Raw genomic sequence first — 27,527 nt, 5'->3', positions numbered from 1 at the left:
GCCGGGCTCTGCCTCAGATGGAAGGGCTCACTTGTCGTGGGTGATCTGGGGCAAGTGGCTTCACCTGTTTGTCCCACTGGGAAGAGGCAGGGGCCACTGCCAACTCTGCTATCTATCGGAGATCCTGGGGTGTTTTAGAATGATTTTTTTAATGTTTTATTTATTTTTGAGAGAGCGCAAGCAGGGGAGGGGCAGAGAGAAAGGGGGACAGAGGATCCGAAGCAGGCTCTGTGCTGAGAGCGGCGAGCCCAACGCAAGGGCTTGAACTCACGAGCCCTGAGATCATGACCTGAGCCGAAGTCGGTCACTTAACTGACTGAGCCACCCAGGCGCCCCCTGAATCCTCTTATTTGGGAATCAAAGAGATTCCAGACAGGATGGAAAGTGATCAATACCCACTGTAAAAACTAAGTCTCTCCCACCCCAGACCCTCAGACCCTCTCTCCAGAGGCCACCAGTATAAAGTATCTTTCCAGGGGTGCCTGGGTGGCTCAGTCAGCTAAGCGTCCGACCTCAGCTCAGGTCGTGATCTCACAGTCTGTGAGTTCGAGCCCCGCGTCGGTCTCTCTGCTGACAGCTCAGAGCCTGGAGCCTGTTTCAGGTTCTGTGTCTCCCTCTCTCTGACCCTCCCCTGTTCATGCTCTGTCTCTCTCTGTCTCAAAAAAATAAATAAACATTAAAAAAAATTTTTTTTAATAAATAAATAAAGTATCTTTCCAGTTTCCTCTGCCATAGACATTTACTGACATAAGCGGGAGCTTTCTCAACATCCCATCCTGTACGAGCTCTCTTTTCCTTCCCCCGCTAAAACATACCTTGGAGTTGATTTCTTAACCATCCAAGTAGATGTCATTCTCTTCAGCGGCCACTACTGCCTCTGGGTGGGCCTTGAAGTTGTTCCAGACCTCATATGTCACTTCCTCGCACACGTCTTTGCACTTGTGGGTGACAACATCTGTGACATAAATCTTCCAAAGTCAACTGCTGGGTCACAGGATACATACACCTGGAATTTCAGTACATGCTGAAAGAGCCTTCCAGAGACTGTGCCAGTGGCTCCCATAAAAAGATGGGAAGATGCCTTTAAAAACCAACCAACCAACCAAACCCTGGCCACTCCCAAACTTTTCATTGTGGCCAGTCTGATAGATAGATGGATGGATAGATAGATAGATAGATAGATAGATAGATAAGCAATCTCAATGTTGTTTCAATTTTATTCCATTACCACCGCCCACCCCCCCCCCCCATCACAAGTAAGACTGAGTATCTTTTCATAGAATACTCTCGGCTACCTAATACTGTGCCCTTATCTTTTGGAGTGTGGGTCACGTTCCTATAGATCCACAGGAGCTCTTTTTAGACTTCAGAATATTCATTACCTTCTGACTCTGAGTTTTGCTACACATCCTTTTTTTTTTTTTTTTTTAACTTTTATGGAGTCGGTTTATCTTTCCCTTTGTTTCTAGGTTTCCTGTTTCCTTGGAAACATCTTCGCGCCAAGATTACTTTTCACACACGCCTTCATTTTCCTCTCCTTTACAGTTTCATCTTTGACCCTTCTGGAATTTATGGCGGAATAAGGCATGAGGTAGGAACCCGGCTTTATTTTTCTCTAAATAGTAACCAGGTGTCTCAATGTCGTGAATGGCACCATCTCTTTTAGGAACATTTAACCAAGCCTACCACCATTGCCCAGGTCCCTGGAATGATGTGACCTTCGAGAGGCGTTGGAAAAACAAATGCAGTGCTGCTCCTGTGAGCCCAGAGAGGCATTGCACGCCAGACCCCTGCAAGGTGGGTGGTGAGGTTACTGGACCAAGCCCTGCAGAAAGGGAGCCTCACACAGCACAAACCCCCTCCCACCCACACCCCAACGCTGGAGACCAGTCTTTTACAGGATAGATGTTTTGCAAGTATTTTCAGCCTCTGGCATGCCTTTCTCTTTTCTCCTCACTGTGGTCTTATTTGCATTTCCCTATTACCAGTGAGATTGACACGTTGTGTCTGTTTATGAGCTGTTCAATCTTTGTCTTCTATGAATTATCAATTCACATGCCTTGCCCAGTTTTCTCTTGAGGTGTCCTGTCTTTTTCTTAATGAGTTAAAGTTTGGGGAACTTTGAGAAAAGAACTTCTACGAGCCCCTTCCAACCACGTCCAGCCACCTACCTGGCTCTCTGCCCGCGGACGGCCGTTCCTGACCTCTGCAGTGAGATGTCCACATTCCTTGCTAAGCCAACCCTCACTTGCGCATCGGACCCCAGCTCACCAGCTCCAGCTTGGGCTCAGTGCTCTTTTTTTTTTTTTTTTAATTTTAGGTTTATTTTATTTATTTTGAGAGAGAGAGAGAGAAAGGGAGAGGGAGGGAGAGACAGTGTGAGTGGGGAAAGGGCAGAGAGAGAGAGAGAGAGAGAGAGAGAGAGGGAGAGGGAGGGAGAGACAGTGTGAGTGGGGGAAGGGCAGAGAGAGAGAGAGGGAGAGGGAGGGAGAGACAGTGTGAGTGGGGGAGGGGCAGAGAGAGAGAGAGAGAGAGAGACAGGGAGAATCCCAAGCAGGCTCCATGGTTAGTGCAGAGCCCAATGTGGGGCTCAAACTCACGAACCATGAGATCATGACCCTAGCTAAAATCAAGAGCTGGATGCTTAACCAAATGAGCCACCCAGGTGCCCCTAGGCTCACTGTTCTTTAAACAGCTCCCCTTCCTGGGGCGCCTGGGTGGCTCAGTCAGATGGGCATCTGACTTTGGCTCAGGTCATGATCTCACTGTGTGTGGGTTCGAGCCCCACATCGAGCTCTGTGCTGACAGCTTGGAGCCCGGAGCCTGCTTCGGATTCTGTGTCTCCCTCTCGCTCTGCCCCTCCCCAACTCAAGCTCTGTCTCTGTCTCTCTCCACAATAAATAAATACTAAAAAAAATTTTTTTAAAGAGCTCCTTCCCTGCACCTTCAGTCTTCTCACTGATAGATCACTGCCATTAGCCTACCTAAATATGCTATTTTTCTCTCACAACCAAAAATAAAACCAAACAACCCTCCCTCTCTTGTCCCCATCTTCCCTGCCATCTACTGCCCCTTTGTAGAAAAACTTGTTGAATGAGCCTTCACCACTAGCTGTCTCTAATTCCTCCTCCTACCATTCCCTCTTTTCTCTGTTTTGCCCTGTTTTTTCAATTGCGGACAAATACACATTAACGTAACATTTGCCAGTTTTAAGTTACAATTCAGTGGCATTAAGTACATCCACAATGTTGTGCAACAATCACTACCATCCGTCTCCATAACTTTTTTGAACAGAAGCTCTGTCCCCATTAAACACTAACTCCCCATCCTCCCTCCTCCCAGTCCTTGAGCAGCCCCCAGTGTACTTCCTGCCTCTATGAATTTGCCTGTTCTAGATGCCTCACATAAGTGGGATCATACAATATTCGTCATTTTGCGTCTGGCTTATTTAACTTAGCAAAATGTTTCCAAGGTTCATCTTCGCTGTAGCCCCTGTGTTAAATCTTCATTCCTTTTTTTTTCTTTTTAATGTTTTTATTTATTTTTGAGAGAGACAGAGCATGAGCAGGGGAGGGGCAGATAGAGAGGGGGAGACACAGAATCGGAAGCAGGCTCCAGGCTCTGAGCTGTCAGCACAGAGCCCGAGGTAGGGCTTGAACCCACGAACCGCGAGATTGTGACCTGAGCAGAAGTTGGACGCTTAACTGACGGAGCCACCCAGGCGCCCCGATCTTTGTTCGTTTTTAAGGCTGAATAACCTGTTGTATGTATACACCGTATTTTGTTTGTCCATCCTTCTGCTGCTGGGACATTTGAATTGTTTCCACCTTCTGATTACTGTTAGTGTTGCTATGAACATTGGTATACAAGTAGCTGTTTGAGTCTCTGCTTTCAGTGCTTTGGGGTATCTCTCTAGACCTGGACTCACACAATTGTTCAGCTTTTTGGGGAACTGCCAATATGGTGGCTGTTACCATATTACATTCCCACCAACAATGCACAAGGGCTCCAATTTCTCCACTCTCACCAAAGCTTGTCATTTTCTGTTTTGCTTGTTTCATTTTTGGTTTTGTGGTAGCCATCCTAATGGGCACGAGGTGGCATCTCACTGTGGTTTAGATTTGCAGTTCCTTAGTGACTCATGATGCTGAGCGTCTTTCACGGGCCTCTTGGCCATTTGTAGATCTCCTTTGGAGAAATGCCTGTTCAAGTCCTTCGCCTGCTGACAAGGAAGGGTCCACAAGTTCACTCTTTTGCACACAGAGATCCAGTTTTCCCAGCACCGGTTGTGGAAGAGGCTGCCTTTTCCCATTGAACGGTCTTGACATTCAATGTCAAGTCTTCTCAAATGGCTTATTTCTGGGTTCTCTATTCTGTACCCTTGGTTCCTGTCTGTATGCCAGTCACTATCCCGTTTTCATTATGCAGCTTTGCTGTAAGTTGTGGAATCAGGGATGTGTAAGTCTTCCAATCCTGCTGTCCTTTCTCAAGACTGTTTGGAGTCGGGGGTCCCTTGAGGGTTGATACGAATTTTAGGAAGGGCTTTCCTATTCCTGCAAAACACCAAGCATGGAAGTGGGGCTGGACACGGTGGACTCGAGAACTGTTGAGATGCGAATATTTGGGGCAACTCAAACAGGGTAGGTGCAGGGGTACTAAGGAGGCACCGAGAGAGAACTGGAGAGGTGGGCTAATGCCAGATCCCACTCAGTAGGAGCCACAAAACAGTGTTAGGAAGCACATCTGTCACCTGTGCAATGAGCAATAGAGGAGGGCAGTGAGGGTGCTATGCGGGCGGGAAGGAGGGGACAGCCTCGTCCCCCGCCCACTACCAAGTCCCTCTCCACTGCAGGGAATGTCTGAAGAAGACGTGGAGGTGGTCAGCCTCAGGAGAGCTGAAGGGGGCGCTAGGACACCAGGGGAGCCCCCCAGAGAACTGGAGGTGAGCATCGCACGTGAAGCTATGCGCAAGAGAAGGTGAGGCAGCACACAGGCCGCGCTGAACTAGGAATTACACACTGTGTAAGAAACAAACAAGTCACAGGGATCTGGGAAAGAAAACCAAAGGACAGACAGGGCCTAAAGGGGAAATGGGGGTGTGGGAGCAGCATCTGGGTCAGTTTCCTTTCCCAACAAGTAAAATAAAACTAGGTCCCCAGAGGAAGGTCAAGTTTTCCTCCTTGTGTACCAAGAAAATGGACAGACCCTCCTGAACATGAAGGGCACCAGCCTGGGTGACATCAGGAAGGAACCGTGTGCTCCAGCTCACAGACAGTAGAGCGTATGGGCCCCAGGCCCGGGGGGCGGGAGGCGGGGGCAGCTCCTAACTCCATTCCAAGAACTGCAGCTCACCTAGGCTGCTCCCTCGCACTCCAAAAAATTAGGAAGGGGGGGGGGGGGGAAGGCAGGAAAGAATAAAGATTTCACACCTGCTCCCTTTGACTGACAAAAACAAGTGTTTATTAATCCAGTTTCCCTTCCCTTGCCGTACTGCAGAAGGGCCACACAGATGTCCTGATACATCGGCGTGAAGCCATCAAAAAGCTCCACCAGCAACGGATTCCAATGCGACGCGACAGGACTACGATTACAGCGTGGCCTCAAGTCCCTACACCAAGCAGACCAACCCCGGGGTCTCCAGCGTCTGCCAAGGGGCACTGGGTGGGCCCAGGAGCGTGAGAATCAAAAGCACTGTGCGGGTGTCATCAGGGCTCCAGGCAGAACACAACTGTGGATGTCCTTCCTGATCCAGAAGCTCCGGCTGGCCACACTCCAGGCTGCTAGGTCAGAGGCCTGCTTCCCTTGGGGGCGCCTTCCTCTGGCTGACGCTCAGATGGCTGCACACCCAGATCACCCTGGGAAGTGGTCCCCCCACACGCCAGCCCGTTCCTCGGGCCTCCACGTTGTCTCTCCAGCCGGTCCGTCCAGTCAACCGATGTCACTGTTGCTTGTGTGGAGGGGCCTTCCCGCTTGGTGGCAGCTTCCTGTGGATCAGGCTGAGTCCGCACAGGATGAGGAACACACCTCCCCACCACAAGACCTCCTGGCACTCTCCATACAACACAAAGCCCAGGAAGGCCTGTGGGACAGAGACCGCTGTGAGGCCAAGGAGACACGTGCCCGCAGGACTTGACCACAGCGGGCAGGCACAACCTCACTCCCCCCGTGCCTGACTTCCCTCCTGGGGCAGGAGGAAAGGTCTGGAGCTGGAGGTCTGGAGCCTGAAACCCAGCTGTCACCTTCCGCAAGGCACTATCCATTTCTGGCTCGCCCGGAGAGGTGGGGGGAGTGTACCTTCCTTGCAGCATTGGCCCCGAGCAAAGTGCACAAGAAAGATTCGCAGAGGCCAGCAGCGAAGGCCCAGCACACAGCCGGTGCCTGGTGTTTGCTGATCCAAACAGGCCTGCCACGTCCTCCCTCCCTCGACGGCAGGACTGACTGGGCTCAGCCCCACCTGGTTGACATCAGGCTGTCGGAGGAAAGAGCGTCCACCCTCCACGTCTCACGCTCAAGTTTACAGACCCCTAGGAGACAGCTTGCACAGAGGTTACAGAGACATCAGCATGAGGGCTGCAGCCTGAAGGGGCAGCAGGCAGGTGGGCTTTTTTTTTTTTTACACTTGGCCTTCACTCCCAGCTAACACTTGAGGATTCTACCAAGTTCGAGATCAGAGGAGCAGCCACCAGGGCTCAAGCCACAGCCCAATCTCTGCTTCAGCTCTTGTCTTTCCTCCTATCTGGGAGGGTGGGTTCCCCAACTCACCCAGGACCCTCCCAGAACCCAGGTTTGGGACAGGGGTACTGACTGTACCCTCAGGCTACTCACCGAGCTGAGGATGTTTGAAAAAGTCACCGTGACAGATGCAATGGCCGAAGACATGGAGAAACTGAGGCCCCGGCTAAAGAACGTCCACATGAGAGAATTGGTGGTGGCCATCACGATAATGCCTAAGATGCAGAAGACCATGTTCACCTGCGGGAGAGAGTGTCACTGCAGCCGCGCTTGGCCAAGGCAGACCCGCAGCCTTCCTTCCAGCACACCCAGGGCCCTGATGGGCAGCAGCTGGGCCCCTTCTGAGATCCCACCAGGGCCTGGGTGGGCCATTCCTGAGCTTTCCTGCACAAGACTTCATTTAACGCTGTGCTCAGCACACCCGTTTTATAGCTGAAATAAACCCCAAGGAGACTTCTTCAGCCATCTTGCCGGCCATGTGTCCTTGGGAAGAGTGAACTGCTAAGCCATAACCAGTACTTTCTCTGGAACACCAGTCACTTGTTGGTGCTAAAAGATCAGTGCGAGACAGCCAAGCAGTTATCGGTCAGTATGTCGTATGAGTAAACCAGGGGCAGAGTCCTCACTTCCTGGGATCAGGTAAAGCATGAATTAGCCCATGCCCCGCCACCCCACCCCATCCCATGCAGGCTACAGGACACTCAGGCCAGTCCCGCTGGGCATCCTCGAGCTTTTTTTTCCACTCTGTGCCAGGCCCTGTGCCAAGCGTTTCAAGTGCATTCTCATTTAGTCCTTACCTTTACTTTACAGATAAAGAACCTAAGGCATTACATAACCTGCCTAAGGAGCCAAAGGCTGGTGGTAGTCACCAGGATTCAAACTCAGGCAGTGTGGCTCCATGCTCTTAATCAGGACATAGCCCTGCTGTGGGAAGGGAAGCCACCACCGACTTGACTACTGATCCCAGACATCACTGGGAGAATCCGCGGCCTTTTTTTCTTTTCCTTTCCCTTTTTTTTTTTTTTTTTTTTTTTTTTAAAGGCGAGAGCCTGGAGGAGAGGATCTTAAATTAAGCTTCCTACACAAAGAATATGCAAGACACCCTTGCTTGATTTTGAGTTAGAAACCTTCCTGCAAACAGAGCTGCTTCCTCTGGGGGTGGCCATCCAAATATCAGGCCCTTATTTCTTACAACAGTTTTCCAGCTGCTGAAAAAAGAGTGTCTTAAGGAAAGGGTGTCTTTGTATAATTTTCACAAAAGCACTCTTTGTGCCAGTGGCAGTCTGCTTATATAGTCACTAAGGCCTGGTGCACAACTAAAAAGACTAGAAAACCTCATGGTTCAGAGTCACTCATCTAACTTTGCATCACTTCAAGAATTACACCCAACAGAACGCTAACCTCAAGCATAGTGGTTCCCACTGGATTGGCCCTAAACAGGCTTACCCGCCCCCTGACCCCTCCCCTCCCCCCCCCCCCCCCCCAAGAATCAGTCTGTAGGCTGTCCAGGTAAGGACCTAACCCTGGGTTGCAGATGCGATGAAATCCCTCCAGCAGCAGAGGAGAGCCTGTGACTTGGGATGGGAGGGGCAGAGATACACTTCAGCAAGCGTGGGGAGGCAGTTTAGGAGTTCTCGGCATCAGGGATGGGAATGTCCAAAATGTTTCTCTGTCCTCTCATGTCTAGGTGTCCCAAACTCCCAATTTTCCGGGCAGCAGGGTATATACTGGTCAAAACACCCGTTAATTACGGAGTAAAGATGGGCAGGGCAACAGGCTTCTCACCTTGAGTTACGAGGAGAGAAACGTCCAGGCATAAGGGGCTTAAAATGAGAGGTAGAGAGTGGATGCAGGAAAGCGAACTAACCCAGTCGGAGGGCAGAGTTTAGGTCCCTGGTAGGGAAGAGGCTCCGGTCTCTTACCGCCTACACGGGACGAGGATTTGAGGTGATTTAGAATAGAAGGATGCTCCCCCGCCCCAGCTGACTGCAGCGCTCGGCAGCTGACCTGGCGAACAGACCCCGCCCCCCCAGCGCCCCCCATCCGCCCGGACCCACCCGCCCGCCTGCCGCAGCGGCGCCCCGGGCTCGACCTCGCTGCCGAAGGCCAGCTTGGCGGAGGCGGCGGCCAGCGCCCCAAACGCGCCGGCGCACAGGCAGTTGAACACGCCCCAGAAGCGGCGCCGCATCGCGCCGGCCTGGAGGTGCGGGGGGAACTCCGCGGGGGCGTCGGGGTAGGAGGCTGGGCACACGGCGCCGCCTGGGGACTGTAGCCTCTCGGCCATGGTGCCCGCTGCCACCTCTCCCGGCTCCTGGGGCACCAGCCACCGGCAGGACCGAGCGCGCGCCGCCATTGGGCGGTGGCCTCACGTGACGCGACGCTCACGTGATCAGGGCAGCCAACTAGGGCGCGGGGAGGGCCTCAGAGGGGCAGGGCAGGGGCGGGGTCGAGGACCGGGGCGGGGCGGAGACTAGGGAGCCTGGGTGGGGTGGAGGGCAGCCAGCCTCCGGCGTTGAGTTTAGGTTAACCCGGGAGCTGTCCGGGCCTGGCGTCTGAAGCCCCGGCGGTACCGTGTGGTTGCTGTAATAGAATTAACTATCCATGACCCGGCAGTTTCAATCCTTGCCAGAGTGTTGCCCAGCTTCGGCTTTCCCTGGGAATTTGTTAAAAATGCCCAATCCAGGCCCCGCCCAACTGCCATTGAATCAGAATCTGCATTTCAACAGGAGCCCCAGGAGATTGACCTGCACCTTCCAGATTGAGGCGCAAAGTGGAAAGACTCCTCAGCAGAGGGCGCTAGAGATCTCCACGACTCAGGAAGAAGGCGAGCTCGGGTTAGGGTTTTCTGAGAAATCAAAAGGCGCAGATGGATTTTCACTATAGAGTAAATCATCCATATTCACTCCAGTCAGATAACCAGGATTAACATTACTTCTAATTTCCTATGCACTTAAATGTTTAAATATTATTAGAGTACTTTCTATGCATAGTTTTATATATAGCACATGTTAAAAATAGTTTATGTAATCTGTATGAGCCTTTTTTATTTAGTATGATTTCACACTGAACTGTTCAGTAGTATTTTTTTTTCCATTCAGAAAGTTTTTCATGAAGTCCTTCCTTGCCCCCCTCTCTCACAGGGGGGTTTGTTTTGTGGCTCAAATTAAGGCAAAGATAATCCTGATAACGGCTATTTATAGGCTGAATTGTGTCCCCCTCCCCACCCCAAAAAGATACGTTTAAATCTTAATCCTCCACACCTCTGAATGTGACCTTTACTGGAAATGGAATTCATTGCAGATGTAGACAAATTAAGAAGTCATTAGCATGAGCCCTAATTTCACTGGTGTCCTGATAAGAGACAGAGTCACAGGGAGAACACCATGTGATAAGTGAGGCAGATTGGTGTGATGCATCTACCAGCCAAGGAATGTCAGCGCTGCTGTCAATAATACCGCGAGCTAAGAGAAAGGCATGGAACAGATGCTCCCTCAGAGAGAACGGCCTTGCCACACCTTGATTTCGGGACTTCTAGCCTCCAGAAATTATGAATCAATTTGTTTTCAGCCCCCCCCCTTTTGTGGTAATTTGTTCTAGCAGCCCCCAGACATTCCTATAGGTGAGTGAGTTGAGACCCAAGCCTCTTTAGTACCAGCTTCAATATTCCAACCCTTCTCCACCTTCAGGGCGTTCTCAGTTTCTACTCTCTACCTTACACAGAATTTTATTATTCAGATTTTATTTTTAAGTAATCTCTTCACCCAGCGCGGGGCTTGAACTCACAGCCCCAAGGCCAAGAGTTGCATCCTCCATCAGCCAAGCCCGCCAGGTGCCCCCTGCATGAATTTTAATTCCTTTTCTGTTTCTGGCTCTCAAGGATTTACTATTACTCCTTGAGAATTCAACTAGGCACTAATTTTTTTTTAATGTTTTTATTTATTTTTGAGACAGAGAGAGACAGAGCATGAGCAGGGGAGGGGCAAAGAGAGAGGGAGACACAGAATCCGAAGCAGGCTCCAGGCTCTGAGTTGTCAGCACAGAGCCCGACACGGGGCTCGAACCCACGGACTGTGAGATCATGACCTGAGCTGAAGTCAGACGCTTAACCACCCAGGCGCCCCTAAGCATTAATTTTTTAAATTGTTTTTCCTTGGCTTTATTGAGGTATAATCTACAAACCATAAAATGAAACCATTTTGAATATAGTTTAATTTTTAGTAAACTTACAGAGCTATGCAATCATCACAACAAACCAAATCATTTCTCCCCTATCAAAAAGTTTCCTCCTGCCCATACGGTCACCCGCTCCCATCCCCAGCCAACAGCAACTGCGGGTTTGCCTTCTATCTCTATAATGTTGCCTTTTCTGGACCTTTCCCATAAATGGAATCATACAGTATTCAATCTTTTGGGTTTGTCTTCTTTTACTTTTTGAGGTTCCTTATGTTGTGGCATTTGTCAGTTTGCCTCTTTTTTATTGCTGAGTATCGTGTTCTATGTAACAAATGCTTAGTATCATTAGTCATTAGGAGAACGTTTACATGATGAGCCACTGCACCCCACCAGGATGGCTACAGTAAGAAACCTGACCAGAACAAGGGCTGAAGACATGGAGAAACTGAACGCCCTGCTGGTGGGAACATAGATGGTGCAACCAAATAGCACATCTGGAAAAGTAAACTGGCGTCTTAAAAAGCTAAACACAAACTTAGCGGCAATTCCACTCCTAGGTGTCTACTCAACAAATAGGAAACGTAAGTCACCACCTAGACTTCTATACAAATATTTATAGCCACATTATTCAGGGTAGCCCCAAACTGCCAACGGCTCAGATGTTCATCAAATGGTGAGTAAATACAATGTGGCCTATCCTTTCAATGAGATATTCACAACAAAAAGGAATGAAGTGCTAACACACAGAAGTTCCTGGGGGACAGCAGGCTTTGTTTGCTGTGTTCACTGACAACCAGTGCCAGGCGGAAGACGGACGCTCATTAAGTACAAGTTGAACGAACAAGCCTTTAATTCAGCTTTCCTAAGTGAACAATGTAAATCACTTTACGAAACTGTGTTTAAGGGATTTTATTACATTTTGAAAACTGGCCATATTTACAGTCATAAAAAAAATGCTCATGAGATTAAAGTAGGAATACAAAATAACCTATATTAAACAAGTTTGCCTTTCATACATGCTACGTGAACATGAGCCTCATGGCAAGTCCTGAAACCACCACATATTGTTAGAGCTTCTGCTACAGGCTTCCGAGGAGAGTATGATAGCATCTAAGGAAGAAATGACCCGGCCAACACCCACTGCAAACCTTAGCTACAGGTTTTTATTTTAAAAAGGCAAAAGGTTTTCCCAGTATTTACAGTCGATTTAAAGCTCTGAAATGGGGTGGTAACTTCTAAGCCCACTGCCACAGGGTGTGTGTGGATGCAGAACTTGAATGTCAGCCCTGCTGCCCCACACGCAGGAATCATGCTCTTAATTCGGCTCTGTTAAATGCACAAGTGTAGGTCTTACTTTTGCAAGAAGAAAGTCTCCCAAGAGGTGATGCCTACGTAGTTGACCGAGATCCTTACGATTCATTTCTTTTCTTTTCTTTTAAAAATACATTTTCAGCACGCAACTTTTCGGTCTCCTAGGGAACACATTTTTTAAAAAAGGAAAAGAAAAAAAAAATTCAGGCTCTAAGGCTTACAGGAAGATATTCTTTGCATTCATTAAGTTTATATGTCAAATTAAGATGACAATTTTCAATTCGTAAACTACTAAATGTTAAACGAGAAGCTGATGTGTAAGAGTATAACGGATTGAATGATGCTTGGAAATGACAATGACTGATTTTTTCTTTTGTTTAATTCTAAGTTCCCCCCCAAAAAACAGTTAAGTGATTCAATGATTAAACTTTAATTACACACTCATTCTAAAACCTGACTGAGTTTCTTTAGAATAATTTCCAGAGCTTACCTCGGCGAGCCTGACATTCTCCTTCTTCAGCCGCACCACGTACTGAATCTTCTGATGGAGGTTCTGGTGACCTACCAACTTTCCATTTTCCTCAGCAAGACTCTCCACCTGCTTCCTTAACATTTCCATCTCCTGCAGGCAGATCAATCCAGGGAGGGGAAAATGAACCGCTCTTAATTTTTCTCTTACAACAACATTATTTCATGCCTTCCAAGAGCACAGGGCATTAGAGGGCCCAGGTTCCCAGGTTTCATGACCAGACATCTCCACGTGTGCTAGAGTAGCTCTGAACCACAGGACGTGTGGTCCTACACGTGTCCTAACTATATGCAAAAAACCAACGCACAAATGCACCTGGAATATTCTCTCCTTTTCTTCGAACAACTCTTCCAGCTTTGATCTCAGTTGTTCCTTTTCTTGGAATGCTTTGGATTCCAAAGTTCTGGTCCGTTCAACTTCCTCAGCCATTCTAAGACAGTCCATTTCTTTGTTCTGAAGGGCACTCTGGACTTCCTCTAGGCTGTAGCAACAAATATCACTTTGTGGTATTCCAAAGGAACATAATTACAACAGTATTCAAATTAGACATTTTTCACCCAAGCCCAGAATTTTGATTTGAAAGCGTCACAAATTATTCAGCCCTCCCCTACTGACAGCCTAGGGAGATAGCGAGGGCTGCAGATAGGCTTTGTTGTTGTTACTTTACCAAAGACTTTCATTTTGGAAAACTCCTCAAACTATTTCTTAAATAACGAAAATTTAAAAGGTAAACTTTTGGATTCAGCCCATCTGGAGCAAATGTAATTTAAGTATTATGACGGTCTGCATCGTTTATTCAAGGCTCCATATATTAATCATTTTTTTTCATGTTTATGCATTTTTGAGAGACAGAGCTCGAGCAGCGAAGGGGCAGAGAGACAGGGAGACACAGAATCTGAGCTGTCAGCACAGAGCCCAACACAGGGCTCGAACTCACGAACTGGAGATCATGACCGAGCTGAAGTCGGACGCTTACCTGACTGAGCCACCTAGGCGCCCCTATCTTAATCATTTCTGATTCTAAAAACTGGTTCTCAGACCATGGGACCTTAGTCATTTCTTCAAGGATGTGCTGTTTAGAATTTATACACTTTTGAAAAGGAACATGAGGAACAAAGTTATCATGGAGTTCTATAGAATTTCACTGTTTTAATAAAATTGTGTGAATCCTAGAGGCTTCCCAAAAGAAACAAATACTTCTTGTTGTATTTTTATGCATATGGAATAGAAGGATTATTTAATGACATAATACTCAGATTTAATATACCACTTAAGGCCAACTAATTTCAGGAGCAGTGTTTTCAGACTACACTCTGTGAAACCTCAGAAGAATAGCAGGGGGCGGAGGGCACGGACCTTTCCCCCAGTTCACTTGGAGCTGTTCTCCATTTGTCTTGTGTATTTTGCTCCAGTTTGATGAAAAGGTTGTGAGGCATGGCAGACCCTGCTGCTTACCCAAGGGCCATTCCCTTACTTCCTTGCTTATAAGAACTCACTTTATGTGGGGAAAAAGGAGAAAAAAAAAAAAAAAAAAAAAAGGAGAAGCACACCGAGTTCCCAAGGGTTGGTAAAAAAAAGTAACTGGTCTAAACTAAGCATGGATCTCTCCACCCCACTGCCAGGTACTGGTTTCCTCAGCTTGCTGGAAGTGTTAATTCTGTCCATGAAGCACAGGCTGATTCTTGGGAGCTACTAGGAGCTTTTCCCCCGACAAAAGAAAGCCCTTTTGAACCCATCTCACCATAAGCCGGGATCCTCTTGTTGATGACATCTGGGGCTATGGCAGCCATCTCGTGGCAAAGAGGCCACAAGCAAGGGTGCCAAAAGCAAAAGAATGGTAAGGGTATGGGTCCCTGATGGCATTAGCGAGTCAATGCACCTCCAGACTGCTTGTGGTATGAAATTCAACATCTCGTGCCTACACCACTGTTAGCTGGGAATTGGTTTCCTTACAGCTTTTTAAAGGAGCTTCACATACACAAATAGATAATAACATTATGGTAAAAATCACTGCTGTGGGTTGGGACCGAGAAAACCGGGTGTGCCATTTTCTAGTGCGTGCTTCTCTCGCACACAGTATCTTCTAGAGACAATGTATCACTCGAGACTCTTGGCCACTAGATTATGAAATAAATCACGTGCCAACTTACACAGCTTTTATTCTTTTTGCTAGAAGGTCTAAAATGGACATTATTTCTAAAATAGCCACAATTCTACACACTATACAGCTGGATTCTCATAGATCCTGTAAGTGATCAGTATTTCTATCCTAGCTCTACAACAAACTGTCTGGGAGCCAGTCCCTGAACTGTATGTATGATCCAAGTATGAAACGAGCTCTGTTCCACATCTACACTCTTTGATGCTATAAAACAGATGACTGGGTAACAAATATTTCACAAGATAGGTAGTTTTTGTCAGCTGATCACTAAAAAGAATTTTTGATGACAGATTATATAATCTTTGATGTACTAACTTGGAGCTCAAATAATTAATTGTATGACAGGATTCTAACAAAATTTCTTCTGCTGTCATTTACTTACTATGTGAATAAGATTTCTCAGCACATATAGTTGTAAAAACAGAAAGTAGGAATAGAATTGATACTGAATATGGTCTCATTCCAGAATTAAGTATAACAGAAAAATGAGCTCATTGAAGCAAGAGCACTAAAATGAAATGCACTGGGATATGCATTTCCAGTGAAATTTTACCAGGTATACTAATTATTTATAAAAACTTATAATAAATTTAGGACACTGTGAGTAATAATTGTAATGAATACTCAATCCGGAAAAAAGACAGCACTAGAGCCATATGAATAAAAAACACTTACAAATTATTTCCCACTTATATAAATATTTCTGTTGCCAAGGGTACAAAAAATTTTCCAAACAATATGTTAAATTAGGATATAATTCTGTGTAGGTATGGTACGGAAACTCAGTCTGAAAGGAAAAGGAACAATGTACAATTTTAAGTTCGGGGATTTATTCCTGTGTTGTTAAATGGATAGAAAGTAGCAAGTCAGTTGGATACTTTTAAAAGAACACCACCTGAGCTTTATTTCTATGGCCAGTTCAAGGTGAGACTTTTGATAGGACAATGGCTGGAACAAAAATGGAGACATGTCAGAAGTGGGATTCGAGCCCACACCTCCATGTGGAGACCAGAAGCGCTGACCAGGAGAAGCAGGAGCTTGAGGCTGGTGCCTTAGACCGCTTGGCCATCCTGATGCCGAGATCTTTATTCCTAAATGGCACTATTTTCAGTATGAGGGAACTTCCATCCTTTCAACGAAAAATTTCAATGATTTCAATGAAATCAACTCAAAAATGTGCAAGGGGGTATATGGTGTTCCAAAAATCTCTTAAGAGGTATATACAAGTGGATTGGAGGGAAGATGGCGGCGTAGGAGGACGCTGGGCTCACCGCGCGTCCTGCTGATCACTTAGATTCCACCTACACCTGCCTAAATAACCCAGAAAACCGCCAGAGGATTAGCAGAACAGAGTCACCGGACCCAAGTGCAGACGAGAGGCCCACGGAAGAGGGTAGGAAGGGCGGCGAGGCGGTGCGCGCTCCACGGACTGGCGGGAGGGAGCCGCGGCGGAGGGGCGGCTCGCCGGCCAAGCAGAGCCCCCGAGTCTGGCTGGCAAAAGCGGAGGGGCCTGACAGACTGTGTTCCAACAGCAAGCGCGACTTAGCATCTGGGAGGTCATAAGTTAACAGCTCTGCTCAGAAAGCGGGAAGGCTGGAGGACAAAGGGAGGGAGAGCTGCTGAGCCCCCGGACGACAGAGCTCAGTTTGGTGGGGAACAAAGGCGCTCGCCAGCGCCATCTCCCCCGCCCATCCCCCAGCCAAAATCCCAAAGGGAACCGGTTCCTGCCAGGGAAATTGCTCGCTCCGCGCAAACACCCAACTCTGTGCTTCTGCGGAGCCAAACCTCCGGCAGCGGATCTGACTCCCTCCCGCTGCCACAGGGCCCCTCCTGAAGTGGATCACCTAAGGAGAAGCGAGCTAAGCCTGCCCCCCTGCCGCCGTGCACCTTGCCTACCCACCCCAGCTAATACGCCAGATCCCCAGCATCACAAGCCTGGCAGTGTGCAAGTAGCCCAGACGGGCCACACCACCCCACAGTGAATCCCGCCCCTAGGAGAGGGGAAGAGAAGGCACACACCAGTCTGACTGTGGCCCCAGCGGTGGGCTGGGGGCAGACATCAGGTCGGACTGCGGCCCCGCCCACCAACTCCAGTTATACACCACAACACCGGGGAAGTGCCCTGCAGGCCCTCACCACACCAGGGACTATCCAAAATGACCAAGCGGAAGAATTCCCCTCAGAAGAATCTCCAGGAAATAACAACAGCTAATGAGCTGATCAAAAAGGATTTAAATAATATAACAGAAAGTGAATTTAGAATAATAGTCATAAAATTAATCGCTGGGCTTGAAAACAGTATACAGGACAGCAGAGAATCTCTTGCTACAGAGATCAAGGAACTAAGGAACAGTCACGAGGAGCTGAAAAACGCTTTAAATGAAATGCAAAACAAAATGGAAACCACCACAGCTCGGATGGAAGAGGCAGAGGAGAGAATAGGTGAACTAGAAGATAAAGTTATGGAAAAAGAGGAAGCTGAGAAAAAGAGAGATAAAAAAATCCAGGAGTATGAGGGGAAAATTAGAGAACTAAGTGATACACTAAAAAGAAATAATATACGCATAATTGGTATCCCAGAGGAAGAAGAGAGAGGGAAAGGTGCTGAAGGGGTACTTGAAGAAATAATAGCTGAGAACTTCCCTGAACTGGGGAAGGAAAAAGGCATTGAAATCCAAGAGGCACAGAGAACTCCCTTCAGACGTAACTTGAATCGATCTTCTGCACGACATATCATAGTGAAACTGGCAAAATACAAGGATAAAGAGAAAATTCTGAAAGCAGCAAGGGGTAAACGTGCCCTCACATATAAAGGGAGACCTATAAGACTCGTGACTGATCTCTCTTTTGAAACTTGGCAGGCCAGAAAGAATTGGCACGAGACTTTCAGTGTGCTAGACAGAAAAAATATGCAGCCGAGAATCCTTTATCCAGCAAGTCTGTCATTTAGAATAGAAGGAGAGATAAAGGTCTTCCCAAACAAAAACTGAAGGAATTTGTCACCACTAAACCAGCCCTACAAGAGATCCTAAGGGGGACCCTGTGAGACAAAGTACCAGAGACATCACTACAAGCATAAAACATACAGACATCACAATGACCCTAAACCAGTATCTTTCTATAATAACACTGAATGTAAATGGATTAAATGCGCCAACCAAAAGACACAGGATATCAGAATGGATAAAAAAACAAGACCCATCTATTTGCTGTCTACAAGAGACTCATTTTAGACCTGAGGACACCTTTAGATTGAGAGTGAGGGGATGGAGAACTATTTATCATGCTACTGGAAGCCAAAAGAAAGCTGGAGTAGCCATACTTATATCAGACAAACTAGACTTTAAATTAAAGGCTGTAACAAGAGATGAAGAAGGACATTATATAATAGTTACAGGGTCTATCCATCAGGAAGAGCTAACAATTATAAATGTCTATGCGCCGAATACCGGAGCCCCCAAATATATAAAACAATTACTCATAAACAGAAGCAACCTTATTGATAAGAATGTGGTAATTGCAGGGGACTTTAACACCCCACTTACAGAAATGGATAGATCATCTAGACACACGGTCAATAAAGAAACAAGGGCCCTGAATGAGACATTGGATCAGATGGACTTGACAGATATATTTAGAACTCTGCATCCCAAAGCAACAGAATATACTTTCTTCTCGAGTGCACATGGAACATTCTCCAAGATAGATCATATACTGGGTCACAAAACAGCCCTTCATAAGTTTACAAGAATTGAAATTATACCATGCATACTTTCAGACCACAATGCTATGAAGCTTGAAATCAACCACAGGAAAAAGTCTGGAAAACCTCCAAAAGCATGGAGGTTAAAGAACACCCTACTAACGAATCTGTGGGTCAACCAGGCAATTAGAGAAGAAATTAAAAAATATATGGAAAAAAACGAAAATGAAAATACAACAATCCAAACGCTTTGGGACGCAGCGAAGGCAGTCCTGAGAGGAAAATACATTGCAATCCAGGCCTATCTCAAGAAACAAGAAAAATCCCAAATACAAAATCTAACAGCACACCTAAAGGAAATAGAAGCAGAACAGCAAAGACAGCCTAAACCCAGCAGAAGAAGAGAAATAATAAAGATCAGAGCAGAAATAAACAATATAGAATCTAAAAAAACTGTAGAGCAGATCAATGAAACCAAGAGTTGGTTTTTTGAAAAAATAAACAAAATTGACAAACCTCTAGCCAGGCTTCTCAAAAAGAAAAGGGAGATGACCCAAATAGATAAAATCATGAATGAAAATGGAATTATTACAACCAATCCCTCAGAGATACAAACAATTATCAGGGAATACTATGAAAAATTATATGCCAACAAATTGGACAACCTGGAAGAAATGGACAAATTCCTGAACACCCACACTCTTCCAAAACTCAATCAGGAGGAAAGAGAAAGCTTGAACAGACCCGTAACCAGCGAAGAAATTGAATCGGTTATCAAAAATCTCCCAACAAATAAGAGTCCAGGACCAGATGGCTTCCCAGGGGAGTTCTACCAGACGTTTAAAGCAGAGATAATACCTATCCTTCTCAAGCTATTCCAAGAAATAGAAAGGGAAGGAAAACTTCCAGACTCATTCTATGAAGCCAGTATTACTTTGATTCCTAAACCAGACAGAGACCCAGTAAAAAAAGAGAACTACAGGCCAATATCCCTGATGAATATGGATGCAAAAATTCTCAATAAGATACTAGCAAATCGAATTCAACAGCATATAAAAAGAATTATTCACCATGATCAAGTGGGATTCATTCCTGGGATGCAGGGCTGGTTCAACATTCGCAAATCAATCAACGTGATACATCACATTAACAAAAAAAAAGAGAAGAACCATATGATCCTGTCAATCGATGCAGAAAAGGCCTTTGACAAAATCCAGCACCCTTTCTTAATAAAAACCCTTGAGAAAGTCGGGATAGAAGGAACATACTTAAAGATCATAAAAGCCATTTATGAAAAGCCCACAGCTAACATCATCCTCAACGGGGAAAAACTGAGAGCTTTCTCCCTGAGATCAGGAACACGACAGGGATGCCCACTCTCACCGCTGTTGTTTAACATAGTGCTGGAAGTTCTAGCATCAGCAATCAGACAACAAAAGGAAATCAAAGGCATCAAAATTGGCAAAGATGAAGTCAAGCTTTCGCTTTTTGCAGATGACATGATATTATACATGGAAAATCCGACAGACTCCACCAAAAGTCTGCTAGAACTGATACATGAATTCAGCAAAGTTGCAGGATACAAAATCAATGTACAGAAATCAGTTGCATTCTTATACACTAACAATGAAGCAACAGAAAGACAAATAAAGAAACTGATCCCATTCACAATTGCACCAAGAAGCATAAAATACCTAGGAATAAATCTAACCAAAGATGTAAAGGATCTGTATGCTGAAAACTATAGAAAGCTTATGAAGGTAATTGAAGAAGATTTAAAGAAATGGAAAGACATTCCCTGCTCATGGATTGGAAAAATAAATATTGTCAAAATGTCAATACTACCCAAAGCTATCTACACATTCAATGCAATCCCAATCAAAATTGCACCAGCATTCTTCTCAAAACTAGAACAAGCAATCCTAAAATTCATATGGAATCACAAAAGGCCCCGAATAGCCAAAGGAATTTTGAAGAAGAAGACCAAAGCAGGAGGCATCACAATCCCAGACTTTAGCCTCTACTACAAAGCTGTAATCATCAAGACAGCATGGTATTGGCACAAAAACAGACACACAGACCAATGGAATAGAATAGAAACCCCAGAACTAGACCCACAAACGTATGGCCAACTCATCTTTGACAAAGCAGGAAAGAACATCCAATGGAAAAAAGACAGCCTCTTTAACAAATGGTGCTGGGAGAACTGGACAGCAACATGCAGAAGGATGAAACTAGACCACTTTCTCACACCATTTACAAAAATAAACTCAAAATGGATAAAGGACCTAAATGTGAGACAGGAAACCATCAAAACCTTAGAGGAGAAAGCAGGAAAAGACCTCTCTGACCTTAGCCGTAGCAATCTCTTACTCGACACATCCCCAAAGGCAAGGGAATTAAAAGCAAAAGTGAATTACTGGGACCTTATGAAGATAAAAAGCTTCTGCACAGCAAAGGAAACAACCAACAAAACTAAAAGGCAACCAACGGAATGGGAAAAGATATTTGCAAATGACATATCGGACAAAGGGCTAGTATCTAAAATCTATAAAGAGCTCACCAAACTCCACACCCGAAAAACAAATAACCCAGTGAAGAAATGGGCAGAAAACATGAATAGACACTTCTCTAAAGAAGACATCCAGATGGCCAACAGGCACATGAAAAGATGTTCAGCGTCGCTCCTTATCAGGGAAATACAAATCAAAACCACACTCAGATATCACCTCACGCCAGTCAGAGTGGCCAAAATGAACAAATCAGGAGACTATAGATGCTGGAGAGGATGTGGAGAAACGGGAACCCTCTTGCACTGTTGGTGGGAATGCAAATTGGTGCAGCCGCTCTGGAAAGCAGTGTGGAGGTTCCTCAGAAAATTAAAAATAGACCTACCTTATGACCCAGCAATAGCACTGCTAGGAATTGATCCAAGGGATACAGGAGTACTGATGCATAGGGGCACTTGTACCCCAATGTTCATAGCAGCACTCTCAACAATAGCCAAATTATGGAAAGAGCCTAAATGTCCATCAACTGATGAATGGATAAAGAAATTGTGGTTTATATACACAATGGAATACTACGTGGCAATGAGAAAAAATGAAATATGGCCTTTTGTAGCAACGTGGATGGAACTGGAGAGTGTAATGCTAAGTGAAATAAGCCATACAGAGAAAGACAGATACCATATGGTTTCACTCTTATGTGGATCCTGAGAAATTCAACAGGAACCCATGGGGGAGGGGAAGGAAAAAAAAAAAAAAAAAGACGTTAGAGTGGGAGAGAGCCAAAGCATAAGAGACTCTTAAAAACTGAGAACAAACTGAGGGTTGATGGGGGGTGGGAGGGAGGGGAGGGTGGGTGATGGGTATTGAGGAGGGCACCTTTTGGGATGAGCACTGGGTGTTGTATGGAAACCAATTTGTCAATAAATTTCATATATATATAAAAAAAAAAAAAAGAGGTATATACAAGTGAAAATGTTTGAGGACCTCTGTTCCAGATGAATATCTATTCAGGGTACACTATCTTTCTAATGTTTTACCATTTGATTTAACACCAACGAGTATACTTATTTTGAACTTGACAGAAAATACAGTATATCTTGTTCATCAAAAAAATGAAGCAATTTATGGGGCCCCTGGGTGGCTCAGTCGGTTGAGCGTCCGACTCAGCTCAGGTCATGATCTTGTAGTTTGTGAGTTCAAGCCCCACATCAGGCTCACTGCTGTCAGCCTGTCAGTGCAGAGCCCACTTTGGATCCTCTGTCCCCCTCTCTCTGCCCCTCCCTCGCTTGCACTCTCCCCTCACAAAATAAATAATTAAGAAAAAAAAAGAATGAGGCACTTTATAAGATTACATAAATATGAAAACTGTATGAATAAACTAAAAATCCTGTTTACAGAACACATGTAAAGAGACCCAAAGTCAAGACAAGAAGAAATCAAGAGTATTGATCTGTGGGTCTCAGGGGGCCTCAAGGTTTTATTTTTTAATTAAAAAAAAATTTTTTTTTAATGTTTATTCATTTTCGAGAGCGAGCAAGTGAGAGAGAGTAGGGGAGGGGCAGAGAGAGAGGGAGACACAGAATCCAAAGCAGGCTCCAGGCTCTGAGCTGTCAGCACAGAGCCCAACGTGGGGCTCGAACCCACGAACCATGAGATCATGACCTGAAGTAGGACATTTATTTATTTATTTATTTAAAAAAAATTTTTTTTTTTAATGTTTGTTTATTTTTGAGACAGAGAGAGAGGCAGAGCATGAACGGGGGGAGGGTCAGAGAGGGAGACACAGAATCTGAAACAGGCTCCAGGCTCCGAGCTGTCACCACAGAGCCTAGTGCGGGGCTCGAACTCACGGACTGTGAGATCATGACCTGAGCCCAAGTCGGTAGCTTAACCAACTGAGCCACCCAGGCTCCCCGGGCCTCAAGGTTTTAAATCAGAGGAAACCAGATGGCGTGAAAGAGTAACCGGGTCAGTTATACTGTTCTCACCATCCACGAGGAGAAGATTCATCAACTACTGAAGAGAAACTAAGCCTTTCGTGACACTTACTTCTTTAAGAATTTGTTTGGAATGGCTTCACATGAGGAGCCCCATGAGCAAGTGGTGTTTAGGAAAACACCTGCTGTGTTGTGTCCACATACTACTGCAGAAGGCAAGAAGTCACCTACCTTGTGGACTCACTTTCCTCCCTGAGAGAAGAAAGAGAAGACCAACAAGAACTTCAATTATGAAAGAGTGCACTTACTCTGCTTTCATTTTCAGCATCTCTTCAACTAATTTATTCTGTAATAAGATTAAAAAAAAAAAGATGGCTTAAGTTTTTACTGTTGCTAAGAAAAAGACTGAAAGTAAGCAGTTCATCTCCCTCATGATAATGAAATTAAACCAACATCTTTTTCTAATATCCCAACTGCGCACCCATAAAGGGAGCACATGTCTTTAAGACTTCATGAACTGTGCCCTGGGAGGCCTCACAAAGATGCCCAAAACTTCCTTCTATTCTAAATGCAAAACTGTGTGCAGACAACCGAGCAGCAGACTAACTGTGGAAACACAGGAAGACAAATTCGCTCTCGATTATCAGTGATGTCTAAAAACTGATGGTAAGTATCAATCTTAACAGTGGGAATACAGAAAAAACAAGTTTCAAAAGTAAAAATGGTTTCTAAAAAACATATAACCACAAATGCTAAGTATAAAAGCATTTCTTGGACAAGAAAAACAACTATTATGTAAAAAAAAAAAAATTGTACCTTAGCAAGTCTTTCTTTGATCATTTCTTCTTGTTCATTCTTCAGTTGTTGATGACCTGGATTATTCTGTTGGCTGCATAGATGAGAAAGGGAGGAAGGGGAAACACTGTTAAGCATATTCGAGTAGCAATTTCATATCTATTGTATGCAGCAATGCCAAATTCTGCAACGAAAAGCTAACTCTGGTGATTAGGTCAAGTTAGCACAGTTCACAAATGTGACTGATATATGGGGATGAAATAAGGCACCTCCCATGAATTCAGGATGCCCCTCATAAAAAATGAGGTGAACAGAGCAGGGAATCTAATCAAGGCTTGGCTGAAAGTAAAGTAGAAATTTAGCCAAGAATGGTATCTTATGAGGCTCAAATGTGAGCAAAAGGGGCTGAGAGATGGGTGGTCCAGAAGTCTGGTGATCAGCTGGGAGGGGGCATCTCTGGGTATGGGGAGGGTACCTTGGGCCGGCCTGGCACATGGAGCCCCAACACTCCATCTGCTTGGATTTCATGGTCAGCTGGCAATTTTCTGATGACACTCTGGCATCCCATGTATGCTGACACCAGGAAGGGGACTCCCTGAGCCCCAGACATAAATCTCTTGACGGAAAAGGAATGCTCCTCTATATAAAGAAAATTACATTCTGGACGATGCATCAGTATCATGTGAATTTGATTAATGTGAGTTCATTCCCTGTAAGCTTGACCAGGGCAGGATCATAAATTGAGTGTCTGTGGGCAGCTCCTGGACCAGGGGGACATCCCCCAAGGAGAAGCTGCCTGAATGCCACAGGCTCCTCTAGAAATAGTTCTCACTGATGAGGAAAAGATCGTTTCTTGAAAGAAAGCAGAAGCTCCAGTAGTTTCTTTCATTTAATGAATCTGGCAGCCTAGACAGAAATGGTAATGAGACCTCAGTGAGGAAAACGCCCGGAATCATTAGGGAAGTGTTTTCTATGCTCTACTCTAAAAGTGGGTAAACTTTTTCCTGTCCGGGGCCAGACAAAATGTGCTAGGCTTTGGGAGCTGTGGGGTCTCTGACACAACTATTCCACGTGGCTGCTGTAATGCAAAAGGAGCCACAGCAGTATTGAAACGAAACAGCGTGACTATGATCCAATAAAACTGTCTTTACCAAACGTGCTGTGGGCTGGATCCGACCCCAGAGTCACAGTTTTCTCCCACTCTAATCTTTCAGGAAGGAGGTTCTGTATGGCTCCTCATAAGGGACATGTGGCTATGAAATAAAGTTGTTTTTTTTTTTTTTTTTTTTTAACATTTATTTATTTGAGAGACAGAGAGAGACAGAGCATGAGCATGTGAGGGGCAGAAATAGGAGGAGACACGGAATCTGAAGCAGGCTCCAGGCTCTGAGCTGTTAGCACAGAGCCCGACGTGGGGCTCGAACTCACAAACTGCGAGATCATGACCTGAGCAGAAGTTGGATGCTTAACCGACTGAGCCACCCAGGCGCCCTGAAATAAAGTATTTTTTACCTGTGATTTTATAAATGGGCTAGGAACATTCTATCTTCCATGTTCAAACTAGCTCTTGATAAAAGACAATGTACCAAGTACAATGTTCTTCTTTATTGGGGGTAGGGGGAGGGGTTGGTGGGGAGCATGTGGCCAGGCTGCGGACTACCTGCATTGGAATCACCTGGAAAGGGAAGTGAAATCCCCGGGAGGGGCGCTACTAAAATGAGCATGTCCTATGCTCACTGAAACCTGAAGCATTTAGGAAAGGACTGTCAGCACAGCCACCACTACCGTCTTCCAGTATCTGTTGTCTTCGTTAGGTTTCGGACAGAGCATCTCAGGCCCACTTCCGGGCAGGGAAGGGGAACTGCAGAAGGGGAGAGTGTCTGCCCAAGACCTGCTGGCAGCAGCAGGAACAGCAGGCACCCCTAATCCGGGAAGCTGAATTCAGTAAGGGCCTTCATCCCAAATGGAGACCTCTCTCTGCTTCACTTCAACTTGCTATACGATTTTCCTGGTCACCCTCGTCTCTAAGCCCTCACTCAGAAAAGTTCACAGAAGGGCAGGATCATAATTCCGCCTTGTATACCTAATATCTGCCATTTATTGACTGACTCCCTTCTGCCAATCACTGTAACCGGCACTTTATACATGTTATTTTTGGTGTTTAAAACACCTTGTGAGAGAGCTATCATTTTCCTCATTTGATGGCTAAGGAAACTAAGTCACTAGAAGTCAAAAGCTGTGCCCAAAGTCACAGGACTTTCAAGTGTCAGCGATAGGACAAAGCCTAGCTGCCTGGGACATACTGCCCTGTCACTAGCAAATACAACTAGAAAGTGCCTTGGCTAAAGGCAAACCACCTGCACAGAGGTACCCAAACCCAAGGAAACGCTCCTCAGTAAAGCTCCTTCCTGCGCAGGAGCATTCCCTGGACCATGAGTCACGAAGCCAAAGAAACTGGTAGGAAATCCTCCGTTTTTCTGCTGGCCCTCTTGAACCTTCTCTGTTGCTTCCCCACCCCAACCCCCCTTTTCTTTTTTTTTTTTTTTTTAATTTTTTTTTTCAACATCTATTTATTTTTGGGACAGAGAGAGACAGAGCATGAACGGGCGAGGGGCAGAGAGAGAGGGAGACACAGAATCGGAAACAGGCTCCAGGCTCCGAGCCATCAGCCCAGAGCCTGACGCGGGGCTCGAACTCACGGACCGCGAGATCGTGACCTGGCTGAAGTCGGACGCTTAACCGACTGCGCCACCCAGGCACCCCCAACCCCCTTTTCTTAAAATAGAAGTAGACAGTTTGGTTCAAATTTTTCACAGGCTTCAAATTCCTTTCAATAGCTCTACAACAATGCAAAGGTTAACAGAGTAGGTGATACCATGAAGGCCTATTCTCCCACTCAAAAAAGCGACCCCCTCATCAGACCCGACTCCAAAGCAACTGACAGAGCACCCCCTGGACTGGGGGTGAACGCTGCGCATGCCGTGAAACCAATTTCAACCGCTTTCTAACTAACTGTACACGGGCAGGCCAAGATTTAGCCCACAGGGTTCTGGTGGCTCTTTCTCACCTCTTGTGCTTTTCCCTTTCAAGATCATCCAGCTGACTTCGCAGGAGCCAGTTCCTTTCTCTTAGCTGCTCAGCTTCCAGGCGGAGGTTTTCCATTTCACACAACTGCTCCTAAGAAGACAGCAAATCATGTCTTTTTAGAAGACACGTTGTGGTAGGTGTTATTTTGCTCCCCAAGGCCACAAATGAGACACATATTCATCTTTTTAGCCCCTTCCTATGCACAGAACACTGCACTGGGTGTCGCTGGATAACAAGTAGACTACGACAAGCTTTTGGGGATTTTCACACCCACAGGGTGTTAAACATAGTCTCTTATCAATAGCACACAATTCATTAAAATGCCTTTATGAAAAATGACGGCCAAAAGTCCATACTTTGATAAACGTTCTATTTGATTCTATTTAATAAATTCTGATTAAAAACAAAACTGATATAGGGAATAGAGTCAGTAAGGGCCTTCATCCCAAATGGAGACCTCTCTCTGTCACCACCATTGTATGGTGACAGGTGATAACTACACTTGCGGTGAGCACAGCATAATGGATGGAACAACGCTGTACACAGTGTGCAACTGATGTGCCACAGCCATCGCTCAAAATCCTCAAGT

General features: G+C 45.8%; 2 protein-coding genes across 4 annotated transcripts in view; both read right to left on the bottom strand.

Moving 5' to 3' along the window:
• Positions 1-680: 680 nt before the first annotated feature.
• Positions 681-9,056, bottom strand: TMEM42 (transmembrane protein 42). Of its 3 annotated transcripts, none has more exons than XM_047096926.1 (3): positions 8,825-9,042; positions 6,826-6,972; positions 681-1,006 (listed from the first exon to the last, which is right to left on the bottom strand). In XM_047096926.1, exons 1-3 carry the CDS (start codon positions 9,014-9,016, stop codon positions 914-916), a joined length of 432 nt encoding a protein of 143 aa, XP_046952882.1. In that variant the 5' UTR covers positions 9,017-9,042; the 3' UTR covers positions 681-913. The 3 variants fall into 3 exon arrangements, 2 of the variants coding, with proteins under 2 accessions (XP_046952882.1, XP_046952881.1); XM_047096925.1 differs by lacking the exon at positions 681-1,006 and adding an exon at positions 5,438-6,079 and having other exon boundaries at positions 8,825-9,056; XR_006965276.1 differs by lacking the exons at positions 681-1,006; positions 8,825-9,042 and adding an exon at positions 8,518-8,730 and having other exon boundaries at positions 5,987-6,972.
• Positions 9,057-12,054: 2,998 nt separating this feature from the next.
• Positions 12,055-27,527, bottom strand: part of KIF15 (kinesin family member 15) — an 84,439-nt gene continuing 68,966 nt past the window's right edge. The window contains exons 30-35 of the mRNA XM_047097166.1: positions 26,919-27,028; positions 23,873-23,945; positions 23,365-23,402; positions 13,061-13,226; positions 12,707-12,838; positions 12,055-12,377 (exon numbers count right to left, since the gene is read on the bottom strand). Of these exons, the coding sequence (XP_046953122.1) occupies positions 12,315-12,377; positions 12,707-12,838; positions 13,061-13,226; positions 23,365-23,402; positions 23,873-23,945; positions 26,919-27,028 (582 nt within the window). The 3' untranslated portion in view covers positions 12,055-12,314. The remainder of the gene's footprint in view (positions 12,378-12,706; positions 12,839-13,060; positions 13,227-23,364; positions 23,403-23,872; positions 23,946-26,918; positions 27,029-27,527) is intronic.

This window comes from Lynx rufus, unplaced genomic scaffold (assembly GCF_022079265.1).
Source record: "Lynx rufus isolate CCGP_SWC_20201006 ecotype Redwood Valley unplaced genomic scaffold, mLynRuf1.p SCAF_4, whole genome shotgun sequence".
Classification (NCBI taxonomy): domain Eukaryota; kingdom Metazoa; phylum Chordata; class Mammalia; order Carnivora; family Felidae; genus Lynx; species Lynx rufus.
The sequence above is the reverse complement of the archived record's forward strand: the minus strand, read 5'-3'. Positions and strand labels throughout refer to the sequence as shown.

Coding starts and splice junctions, on each gene's coding strand:
- TMEM42 (XM_047096925.1), bottom strand. CDS start 9,016: ATGGCCGAGAGGCTACAGTCCCCAGGCGGCGCCGTGTGCCCAGCCTCC. Junction 6,973..8,824: donor AGCTGGCCTTCGGCAGCGAG/GTCGAGCCCGGG, acceptor TCTCTCCCGCAG/GTGAACATGGTCTTCTGCAT. Junction 6,080..6,825: donor TTTCAAACATCCTCAGCTCG/GTGAGTAGCCTG, acceptor TCTGTCCCACAG/GCCTTCCTGGGCTTTGTGTT.